Raw genomic sequence first — 13,067 nt, forward strand, 5'->3', positions numbered from 1 at the left:
GTGGAGAAGTTGCCCACAGCAACAAATCAGCTTACAGGTAGCATTTATCAAGTACATTCTATGAAGTGATAGGTACAAGCTGATTGGTTGCTGGGCAACTTCTCCACTGGTCCAATTCTCCACTCTTTTCACAGCTTAATACATCAACACCTATATTTTATAATATTTCTGTGGCCTCCATCAGAATCGGGATGCTGTCAAGTGACTGGCGCTTGGGATCCCGGCGGTCACTATGATGCCGCTGGAATCACGAGCGCTGAAAATGCCGTCCGACAGGGTCTTTTCCACGACATCCATAGAGCAGGAATACTACCAGTGGTGAGCGTAGCGAGCCTGCAAGGGGCTTTGTTGTGCTCAGACCCCCCCCTACCCCCGGCGGTATTCTGCTGCCGGGATCCCAGGGTCGGTATGTTGCCCGCCGGGATCCCGGCAGCTGGCAACGTGTTCCCAATCTCCAGAAACATACACAAATAAGCTTTAGGTGGAGTTATCCATTAACTCATCCTAGGGAGGATACAAAACAGCCAGCATCTAGTATTCATGTTGTAGGAGGACTCAGCAGCCAAGTGGAAGGAGAGTGTGGGAAACCTATGTTTTCTGCATCCCTTCCAGTAACCAGAGGCATACATGTTACAGACAGAACAGAGTTGCATTATTACTTTGCTTTTCAGTGTAGATAATTTATACATTTTCATTGTCATATGTCTTCTCTGCATACTTCATCCCAATCTATCACACTTCATCAAGTGAGAGAAGCTAAATTGCCGAGTACTGACACATGCCCTTGGAAAGGGGCAGTGAATACTATTGAGGTATATATATTGTGGTTACAGCTCTCATAGCACAAATGTGGTTTTAGAAAAATATTTCCCCTGCAGAAGTAGCACAATATATTAGGCATAATTACAACAATACAGAGAAAATCCTGGCACAAAGTGTGTGTTAAATAGTTTCTGATGATGTTAGTGACAGACTCAGCCGATAAGCATACCCGTATTACCATTACAAAAACAAAAAGAAGAGGCTATTCGGCTAGTGTAGTCACAAATGGGGGAAGGAGGGATGTTTATATTGATGTGCATATCAGGAGCTCTGAGGACAAAATTGTGCAGCAGCTGGAATCCAGCTAGGGGGTCCTCAAAGCTGAATACTGACTTGGTAGGACATACAATATAGCAGGTGAATAATAAAGTATGGTACAAATGTAGTCAACCCCAGAAAGGTTCATTTGCCCTCTCTCTCAAGACAGGTCCTTTATAATCAAACCTGCTGACTCAAATTGATTTCAGAAGGGAGTGATGGAACCCTGCTCTAGCAGGAGTTTTGTCACATGCAGAGTACAGTCCCTAGTAATGGGGGAAAGTAGACTTTAACAAAACGGTGACGTTATTCTTTGCATTGAACAGAATTGCCAGATATGCCAGCAATTTGCATAGACAGGGAGAAATAGCTTAACAAAAATCCTTTACAGTTGCGACTATATGGTCTTGTCCTATAAACTGTGGGACTATGGAGACAGCACTGTGAAAAAAAGGATAAATACCTTGAATCAAGCATGCTAGACACGGTCTCACTGTCTTTATTCTGCAGGGTATCAATGCACAAAGGGTCAACATTACACCATGTAAGGAAAATGAATACTACCGGAAGAGTCAATACTGCATCTGGGATTTCTTCAAGATGCACCGTTGTCCCGACTGGACTGATCACGAAAAACCCAAACCAAGAAACTCTAACAGCTTGATGGAGGAGTCATCAATACTTTCTAGAGCTGTAATTCGACTCTTTACCATCACAACACTTGGAAGGAGTGAACCAGACAAGATTTTTTAGTATGGCAAAAAGGAGAATCTGGAAAGCCCCCTTTCCCCTACAAAAAAAACAACTCAGTAGAAAACCATAAGAAAATCATGAACTATAAAAAACAACACAACACCCTCCCTTCCCCACCACAACTCAATCATCACAAAGAAATGTAAAAAAAAAAAAAAAAAAACACATTAAAAAAATAACACACACATATAAAAAGTAAAGTTCATGTAAAAATAAAATAAAAAGGATCTATCACTGAAGGACATTTAAAACGATGATACATGTAGTTTATCTGCATGTATGAAGCTGAAGGTGTTCTACCGATCTCAAGCAAGCGAACACTTACTTGTACTGTAAATCCAGCATAGATACTGAACATTGCCTGCAATATATCGCTATCAGTATTTCAGATGTTCACAATCCATACACTGCTGTAAAACACTGTATATTCCTACAGGTAATGTATAAAGACACCTTCTTAGTATTCTTCATGTGCAATTTTGTGAATGTATCATATGAAGCTAATATTTATACTACAAAAGTGTGATCACCACATGGATTTGGCCTTGAACATAGAAGAGCTTACACGTCAAATTCGGGCTGGCATAAAACAGGCCGGCTAGTATGACAGTGGCAGTCGACTAGATAAGAATAGCCAGTGCTCCCTTTAATGTAGCGAGAAACGTCTTTTGTCTGCAGTCAGCGCTAACTAATGTGTCCTTCAGAGTGGAATCAGAAAAGGAAATTGACCTAATATCTCTACATCTATGTAACTACATTGCCATAATACCTGAGTTTTCCAACAAACATTCTCTTTTACCCTGTTTAAAGTCACAAGTCCCAGGACATGTATAGAAGAGGTGGTGTACTCGACTAGAGAAAATACTCTGACCTGGCTGCACAGAATTCACATAACAAAATATAATAAACCTTTCCTTTATAGCCTCCAGGAGGCCCTAATGTTAGTAAGGCCAATAGAGAGGTCTTAGAAAATGAAATGATACCACTGCAAAGCCATACATTAAAAATAACTTTCTAATTGAATTATCTATATTTTATTTATTTTTATATGTATAATTATATATGTGTGTGTGTGTGTGTGTGTGTGTGTGTGTGCGTGCGTGCGTGCGTGCGTGCGTGCGTGTAAAAAATGTATACTGCTGCTTTCCTTTTAAAAACTGTGTGCTGCTTAGGTCACAATCCCATCTTGTATAATGAATGCCAAATAGAACTGCAGCAAAAAGTGTTTAACCTGCTGTGTACTGTTAACACATTCAGTACCAGGGGCAGGCATTGCACTACACAGATCAAACTTCTACTTCTGGTCTATTTAGGATGAAAAATGCTGAGAAAACCACTAGATTCCAAGAGGTACTATTTGCTTATCAATCAGTCCTTACAATCGGGGATCAAACTCTCGTGTCTCAATCAAGGACAAAAAGTTTTATACAGTGTCTGGCTTTTGCAATATGCAGCATATATATATATATATATATATATATATATATATATATATATACACACACACACACACAGATGTTTCCTCGTACATCTTGCCTTAATACGCCACATAATGGGAGATGCCTGGCGTCAGTGAGCTGACAAGTCCTGTCCAACTACATTAGTGTCAGACGTCTTTTTGTCCCTTGAAAATATGCAGACAGACTCTGCTGATTTAAATGATATGCGGCATGCCTATATTCTCTGTGCGTTTGTGGCTGTATCTGCATACGAACTTGTACGTTACAGTGTTATTCTAGGAAAACATTGCAGCGTACCATTTCATACACAGAATATCCATAAGCTGCCTGTGTGTCCTATTCACATTGTTTTTCGAATATGACACGTTTTAATGGAAAAAGTCACAAATAAAGATGCTTGGCACTACCAAGCCGAGCCACAGCATGTATATATTATTTCTATATATATATATATATATAATGTACTGTATGCCTGGCACTCTCTCTTAACGGTTATAGATGCTGCGGTGCCCTCCTGGAGGCAAATACCTCTGGATACTGATGAGGAAAAGAGGCGGCACTCAAGCAGGCGTCTTAAGCAGGTAACAACGTGTTCAGTTTATTCCAAATAATGGAATAAACTGACCACGTTGTTACCTGCTTAAGACGTCTGCTTGAGTGCCGCCTCTTATCCTCATCTATATATATATATATATATATATATATATAAACACAAAACTCTCTTTCTGCGCTATTTAGGCTGAAAATAGGTGAAAATTCAGCAGGCTGCCATATTTCACTAAGCCCCCTGTTGGAAAGAACCAAACAGTAGCAATAGTGAAATTGGCGCCTAAGGGTTGTTATAACACCTCTATTACAATCAAGCCATATATATTGATATAACAGAATATGATAATTCATAAAAAAAACAATCAGTAGGTTCCATCTGGTAGAAAGTGTTGTGCATCCTAGTATCACAAGTGTTGAACACTTTCTACCAGATGGTTGAATACTATTGAAACCACCTATTAAATCTGAGTTTCTAAGTACAGATGGGTCCATGTTTATCTTGACCTTTAATAGGATTAACTGAGACTGGCCAGTCGGACTTAATCCCCTGCTGTAATGACTGAATTCCCTGCTGTATTGTTCTCTCTATTGTATTGCAGCTGAGAACAATAGATGAAGGGTTTATGTTAATAAACCACGTTGTGCCTAGGCGCAGCAAACTAGCCAAGATAACCGTGGACCCATCTGTATAATACGCATGCTTTTAGAACTTATCAGGCATTATCGGTCACAAGTTTAATACTGTGAGACTCATTTGATTAATGTGATTGTCCAAGAGAAATTGTGTCCTCCACTCTAATTGTTAATGGTAACTACCTAAGTGAGATATACCCCTGATGAAGTCTCTGTATGGGATGAAACACATTGGGTTATCCGTCTTTTTGTGATATGACCTCCAATGTACAGTTCTAGAAGGAGGAGTTTGCAAAAGAAATATCTGTACACTTGGTCTTAAATGGAAACCCACTGGATATTTATAGGGGGTAAAATGACCAAATAACTTTTATACCATTACGGACACTGATGGTTTTTTTATGAATTTTAATAAACGTGTATTGGAACTTACTGTTTTTTTTTAATGAATTATCATATTCTGTTATACCAATATATGGTATTATGGTAATAGGGGTGTTATAACAACCCTTAGCCGTCAATTTCACAATTGCTATATATATATATATATATATATATATATATACATACACATACATATACATAGACACACAGACACACACACATATATACAAATTCCATGATTAGTATTACACACACTAATATCTAATGTAACTTTGAAAAATCCTCCAGGTCTTATATAGTACTGGCTCAACATTAGTACTTAATTCTAAAGGCTTGAAATGCAGTATATATATATATATATATATATATATATATATATATATATACATACATACATAAGTCTTAAATGGTCATCTGTACTGATGAACCCAAATAACTAGGTTTGGCTGAAACAAGAGTGCACATAATTTATCAGACTGTGTATAGCCATATAATTATCTGATGCAGGCCATACATCTATGCCTTGATGCCAATCAGACTGTGATGATCGTCGATTTCTCAGGGATCAGGAAAATCCTATATATTGAAAATCCACAACTCGCCGGTTCTGTTAATTTCTAAGTCGGAAACATTGAATGAAGGATTTTGCCGATGACTCAACTCTGACATCAGCAGAACGGGGAACTGGCATGATAGATGCCCACTGTATCGGTCCCTTATGCTGTCAAAGTAGTTGCAGACTTCAGTGTAATTGGTGTGAAAGGAACATACTGTAACTAGTTGCTAAACTGTAAAGCCAGACACTGCAAAAAATGTACTGCCAATCAAAACACAGCTACATAGCGGAATCACGTTTTTCATCTCAGCATTCCTTTCGTCAACATAATGTGTCCTTCTGCACAGTCAAAACCAAAAATCTCTATTTAAAAAAAAAAAAAAAAACATTAAAAAAACAACAAAACATTTAATTGAGGTAGTTTTCTTTTCTCAGACACTACAACCCACTCCCAACAAGAGAAACACCTAAATCTAAAAAGTACAAAGTAAAAAACAAATGGCAACACTGTAACGATTTGGAACTCCTTCCATACCGGAAGAGAGTCCCTTCCATATAAAGGCGTTAAAAATTCCTAAATCTGTAAACAGCAACAAAATGCAACAACTGCATTCATGTTTGTGCACCCGTGTTGAAGATAATACAATCAACTCTGTCAGGAAATAAATAGATTAGAAATGAGTTTAAAAAAAAAAAAAAAAGCAAACTTTTTTTTCACTCCCATGAAGGGATTAGTAATTGTCTTTTTTTATATTTTTTCTTCAACTGATGCAAATCAGCCATCTTTGCAGCCGTACTCCTGTTGACGCTCACTCTTTGCTAGCGCTAGTTTTGCACGAGTGTAGAAATGCTTTAAATAGAAGCGGTAGTTGTTCCAGAGGTACATTCACCAGCTTTCCTGTGGAAGAACAAAACATTAAATACTTTAAGCAATAGAAAATAAGTGAGTGCGCTGTCACTAGCAGCTGATATAGTTGGTAAACTCCAAAAAAGATATAGAATATAAAGACAAGATGATATATATCAGCGCTGGTTATGTAGTAAGAATTTTTACACTTCTAATAACCAATTAATTAATCCAGGACAGTAGGTATCATGGATAAAATATAGTGAATTTAATAAACACAATGGGGGGAATTCAAATGTTTGAAAAGTCAGTTGGGTGTCTGCTTTTTCCTATCTAATAGACAAGAAAAAACAGACACCCAAACGACTTTTCAAACATTTGAATTCCCCCCAATAACTTTAAAACATAAATACCATTAAAACAATACTAATTAGCAAGGTGGATTCATACAGTATCACACAATCATATGGCTACTTAGTAATGGCAAGATCATACCCCAGCTAGGACTTCCTCTGGAATAGGATCCACAATTGGTAATTGGAGGTGATTAATGAATACCGCTAGAGTCCTAATTGATCCCCATTTCTGCATGGCATTGTGCAATGGTTTGGTGGCTAGGGGTGGCTCCGGTTCCTCCGTATTAGGGGATTCTGTACTGGAAAAGGACTTAGGTGTCCTCATAGATAGCAAGCTAAGCAGTAGTACCCAAAGTAGGACTGCAGCAAAGAAGGCTAATAAGATATTAGCATGCATAAAACGGGTATTGATGCTAGGGACGAGAGTATTATACTCCCGTTATATAAATCACTAGTGAGGCCACACCTTGAATACTGTGTACAATTCTGGGCACCGTACTACAAAAAGGATATCCTGGAGCTTGAAAAGGTACAGAGGAGGGCGACCAAACTAATTAAGGGCATGGAGACGATGGAATACAAGGAAAGGCTTGAAAGACTAGGCATGTTTACATTGGAAAAGCGGAGACTAAGAGAGGATATGATCAACATCTACAAATATATAAGGGGACAATACACAGAGCTTGCGCGGGACCTGTTTTTGGTTAGATCAACACAGAGAACTCGTGGACACTCGCTCAGGTTAGAGGAGAGGAGATTCCGCACAATACGGCGTAAAGGCTTTTTCACGGTAAGGACAATACGTGTTTGGAATTCCCTGCCCGAGGGAGTTGTAATGGCGGAATCTGTCAACACCTTTAAGAATGGGTTAGATAAATTCCTAATGGATAAGGATATCCAGGGGTATGGTGCATAGTCATGCATTATAGTTACTATAAATAGGGATAAAATGCAACGGCTGACAGCAGCATCAGTCAGAAATTTTAGTCAAATCATCATGCATAGGAGACCACAAATAGGTTGAACTCGATGGACAATTGTCTTTTTTCAACCTCAGATACTATGTTACTATGTAAGTGGCAAAAAGTCCAGAGAAAGATGAGGTCCAATTATTACCGGGTCAGATCAAATAAATGAGCATCCAAATGATGGTTAAGCATGCTCCTGAAGAAGCTGGGTCAGTGAAACGTGTTGAGCTTGGAGAATACTATTACACAACATTGGAGAATCTCTTAACCATCATTTGGATGCTCATTTATTTGATCTAACCCGGTAATAATTTGACCGCATCTTTCTCTGGACTTTTTGCCACTTACGGAGGCACCGGAGCCACCCCTAGCTACCAAACCATTGCACAATGCTATGCAGAAATGGGGATCAAATAGGACTCTAGCGGTATTCATTTATCACCTCCAATTATCAATTGTGGATCCTATTCCAGAGGAAGTCCTAGCTGGGGTATGATCTTGCCATTATTAAGGAGCCAAATGATTGTGTCATACTGTATGAATCCACCTTGCTAATTAGTATTGTTTTAATGGTATTTATGTTTTAAAGTTATTGTGTTTATTAAATTCACTGTATTTTATCCGTGATACCTACCGTCCTGGATTAACTAATTGGTTATTATAAGTGTAAATTTTTTTACTACAATACCAGTACTGATATGTATCACCTTGTCTTTATATGCAATACTTTAAGATCAGACATACATTAAAATCTAAAAAGAAAAAGTTATAAAAAGTGAGTTCAGTTTAGATAATCTGTATCCGCACGTCTTCTGCGCTGAATAACAACGGGGTTTCCATGTGGGCTTACGTTGCGCGTGTGCCGTAAAAGCAGAGCCCCTGAGTGCCCAATGGGTACGTATATAATAGCCTGTGATTTGCGAGCACTGGTGTGATTTTTATATGAGATAGCTGCTAGATTTAAAACCATAATTCCTTTTAAAGGCAAAGTAATAGTTGTTTTATAGCTAGTGTCTATCTTGCCAGAGTTGCACTGGTACAGGCATATCTCAGGCTTTTACATTTGGGCCATAAGGGGTATCCAATTACCCGCAAAAGTGGCGCAGGCGTGAAAAATGTGTTTTTCATATTTTTTTTATCACCCTATCTAGTAAGGTCCCTTGAAAAAAAAAAAAAGATTTTAAACCTACCAGTAAATCTTTTTCTCCTAGTCCGTAGAGGATGCTGGGGACTCCGTAAGGACCATGGGGAATAGACGGGCTCCGCAGGAGACATGGGCACTAAAAAGAACTTTAGATATGGGTGTGCACTGGCTCCTCCCTCTATGCCCCTCCTCCAGACCTCAGTTAGAGAAACTGTGCCCAGAGGAGACGGACAGTACGAGGAAAGGATTTTGTTAATCTAAGGGCAAGATACAAACCAGCCCACACCATCCACACCGTATAACATGGAATATACGAACCAGTTAACAGTATGAAACAAAACAGCATCAGCCCGAGACTGATCAAAACTGTAACATAACCCTTATGTAAGCAAAAACTATATACAAGTCTTGCAGAATTTAGTCCGCACTGGGACGGGCGCCCAGCATCCTCTACGGACTAGGAGAAAAAGATTTACCGGTAGGTTTAAAATCTTATTTTCTCTTACGTCCTAGAGGATGCTGGGGACTCCGTAAGAACCATGGGAATTATACCAAAGCTCCAAAACGGGCGGAGAGTGTGCGGATGACTCTGCAGCACCGATTGAGCAAACAGGAGGTCCTCATCAGCCAGGGTATCAAACTTGTAGAACTTTGCAAAAGTGTTTGAACCCGACCAAGTCGCCGCTCGGCAAAACTGTAATGCCGAGACACCTCGGGCAGCCGCTCAAGAAGAACCCACCTTCCTAGTGGAATGGGCCTTTACAATATTCGGTAACGGCAATCTAGCCGTAGATTGAGCCTGCTGAATCGTGTTACAGATCCAGCGAGCAATAGTCTGCTTAGAAGCAGGAGCGCCAACCTTGTTGGCTGCATACAGGACAAACAGTGCCTCTGTTTTCCTAACCCGAGCCGTTCTGGCCACATACATTTTCAAAGCCCTGACCACATCAAGGAACTCGGAATCCTCCAAGTCCCGCATAGCCACAGGCACCACAATAGGTTGGTTCATATGAAAAGATGAAACCACCTTGGGCAAAAATTGAGGAGTCCGCAACTCCGCTCTATCCACATGGAAAATCAGATAGGGGCTTTTGTGCGATAAAGCCGCCAACTCCAACACTCGCCTTGCCGATGCCAAGGCCAACAGCTTGACCACTTTCCAAGTGAGAAACTTTAATTCCACCTTTTTAAGAGGCTCAAACCAGTAAGACTTAAGGAACCACAACACCACGTTAAGGTCCCAGGGTGCCACTGGAGGTACAAAAGGAGGCTGGATATGCAGCACTCCCTTCACAAAGGTCTGTACTTCTGGGATAGAAGCCAATTCCTTCTGAAAAAAAATGGATAGGGCCGAAATCTGAACCTTAATGGAGCCTAATTTTAGGCCCAAATTCACTCCAGGCTGTAGGAAGTGAAGGAAACGGCCCAGATGGAATTCTTCCGGAGGAGCATTTCTGGACTCACACCAAGATACATATTTTCGCGATATATAGTGATAATGTTTTGCTGTCACGTCCTTCCTAGCCTTTATCAGAGTAGGAATGACCTCATCCTGAATGCCCTTTTCCGCTAGGATCCGGCGTCAAACGCAGCCGCGGTAAGTCTTGGAACAGACAGGGCCCCTGTTGTAACAGGTCCTCTCTTAGAGGAAGAGGCCATGGATCTTCTGTGAGCATTTCCTGCAGATCCGGATACCAGGCCCTTCAAGGCCAATCTGGAACAATGAGAATTGTCTGTGCTCCTCTTCGTCTTATGATTCTCAATATCTTGGAGATGAGAGGAAGAGGAGGAAACACATAGACCGACTGGAGCACCCATGGTGTCACCAGGGTGTCCACTGCCACCGCCTGAGGGTCCCTTGACCTGGCGCAATACCTCGGTAGTTTCTTGTTGAGGCGTGACGCCATCATGTCTATCTGAGGCAGTCCCCACTGACTTGCAATCTCTGCGAAGACATCCTGATGAAGTCCCCACTCTCCTGGATGTAGATCGTGTCTGCTGAGGAAGTCTGCTTCCCAGTTGTCCACTCCCGGAATGAAGACTGCTGTCAGAGCGCTTACATGATTTTCCGCCCAGCGAAGAATCCTGGTGGCTTCTGCCATTGCCACTTTGCTCCTTGTTCCGCCTTGGCGGTTTACATGAGCCACTGCGGTGATGTTGTCTGACTGAATCAGAACCGGTAGGTCGCGAAGCAAATTCTCCGCTTGACGAAGGCCGTTGTATATGGCCCTTAACTCCAACGTTGATGTGAAGACAAGCCTCCTGGCTTGACCAGAGACCTTGGAAGTTTCTTCCCTGTGTAACTGCTCCCCAACCTCGGACACTCGCGTCCGTGGTTACCAGAACCCAGTCCTGAATGCCGAACTTGCGACCCTCTAGAAGGTGAGCGCTCTGCAGCCACCAAAGGAGAGATACCCTGGCCCTGGGGGACAGGCTGATCATCTGATGAATCTGTAGATGTGACCCGGACCACTTGTCCAGAAGGTCCCATTGAAAAGTCCTCCCATGGAACCTGCCGAATGGAATGGCCTCGTAAGACGCCACCATCTTTCCCAGAACTCGAGTGCAGTGATGCACCGACACCCTTTTTTGCTTCAAGAGGTCCCTGACCAAATTCATGAGTTCTTGGGCCTTTTCCATTAGGAGATAAACCCTTTTATGGTCTGTATCCAGAATCATGCCTAAGAAAGGCAAACGGGTCGTTGGAACCAACTGTGACTTCAGGATATTGAGAATCCAGCCGTGCTGCTGCAACACCCTCAGGGAAAGTGATACTCTGTTCAGCAACTGCTCTCTTGATCTCGCTTTTATTAGGAGATCGTCCAAGCACGGGATAATTGTGACACCCTGCTTGCGCAGGAGCACCATCATTTCCACCATTACCGTGGTGAAAATCCTCGGGGCCGGGGAAAGGCCAAACGGCAACGTCTGAAATTGGTAATTACAATCCTGTACAGCAAATCTCAGGAACGCCTGATGAGGCGGATATATGGAGACTGGAAGGTATGCAGTCCAGGGACACCATATAATCCCCCCCTTCCAGGCTGGCGATGACCGTTCTGAGCGATTCCATCTTGAACTTGAACCTTTTTAAGTATAGGTTTAAGGATTTTAAATTTAAAATGGGTCTGACCGAACCGTCCGGTTTCGGGACTACAAACAGGGTTGAGTAATACCCCATCCCCTGCTGAAGCAGGGGAACTTTGACCACCACTTGTTGAAGACACAATTTTTGAATTGCATTTAAAACTATCTCCCTCTCTGGGGGAGAAGCCGGTAGGGCCGATTTTAAAAACCGGCGAGGAGGCACCTCTTCGAATTCCAGCTTGTAACCCTGGGAAACAATTTCTATTGCCCAGGGATCCACCTGTGAGTGAACCCAGACGTGGCTGAAAAGTCGAAGACGTGCCCCCACTGGGGTGGACTCCCTCAGTGGAGCCCCAGCGTCATGCGGTCGATTTTGTAGAGGCCGGGGAGGACTTCTGCTCCTGGGAACTAGCTGTGGTTGGCAGCTTTTTCCCCCTGCCCTTACCTCTGGCAAGAAAGGAAGATCCCCGTACTCTCTTGGGTTTATGCGACCGAAAGGACTGCATTCCTCTTAGGCTGTGAGGAAACATAAGGCAAAAAAGTTGATTTACCTGCCGTAGCTGTGGAAACTAGGTCCGTGAGACCTTCCCCAAACAATTCCTCACCCTTGTAAGGCAAAACCTCCATATGCCTCTTCGAGTCGGTATCACCCGTCCATTGTCGGGTCCATAGGGCTCGTCTAGCAGAAATCGCCATTGCGTTGGCTCTGGAACCCAGTAGGCCAACGTCTCTCTGAGCATCTCTCATATATAGGACAGCATCTTTAATATGACCCAGGGTCAATAAAATGGTTTCCTTATCCAGCGTTTCTATATCAGCAGATAAGGTATCTGTCCACGCTGCTACAGCACTACAAACCCAAGCCGACGCTGTCGCCGGTCTGAGTAAGGTACCAGTATGTGTGTAAATTGACTTCAAGGTAGTCACCTGCCTGCGATCAGCAGGATCCTTGAGGGTTGCGGTATCTTGAGATGGCAGCGCTACCTTTTTGGATAAGCGTGTCAACGCTTTGTCCACCCTTGGGGAGGATTCCCACCGTATCCTGTCCTTAGCCGGGAAAAGATACGCCATAAGAATCCTTTTGGGAATCTGCAGTTTTTTGTCTGGAGATTCCCAAGCCTTTTCAAATAACTCGTTCAGCTCATGAGATGGGGGAAAGGTTACCTCAGGTTTCTTTTCCTTATACATGCGCACCCTCGTGTCAGGGACAGAGGGGTCATCAGTGATATGCAACACCTCCTTTATTGCAA

At 42.1% G+C, this 13,067-nt stretch overlaps 1 protein-coding gene across 5 annotated transcripts in view; it reads right to left on the minus strand.

Annotated features, from left to right (window-relative positions):
- Positions 1 to 5,014: 5,014 nt before the first annotated feature.
- NR6A1 (nuclear receptor subfamily 6 group A member 1) overlaps positions 5,015 to 13,067 on the minus strand; it is a 563,603-nt gene continuing 555,550 nt past the window's right edge. For 4 of the 5 annotated variants that reach the window (XM_063935585.1, XM_063935588.1, XM_063935586.1 and 1 more), the window contains one exon: positions 5,015 to 6,313. In XM_063935585.1, the coding sequence (XP_063791655.1) occupies positions 6,225 to 6,313 (89 nt within the window). In that variant the 3' untranslated portion in view covers positions 5,015 to 6,224. The remainder of the gene's footprint in view (positions 6,314 to 13,067) is intronic. The other variant, XM_063935584.1, reaches the window with a different exon arrangement.

This window comes from Pseudophryne corroboree, chromosome 8 (assembly GCF_028390025.1).
Source record: "Pseudophryne corroboree isolate aPseCor3 chromosome 8, aPseCor3.hap2, whole genome shotgun sequence".
NCBI classification, from domain to species: Eukaryota; Metazoa; Chordata; class Amphibia; order Anura; family Myobatrachidae; genus Pseudophryne; species Pseudophryne corroboree.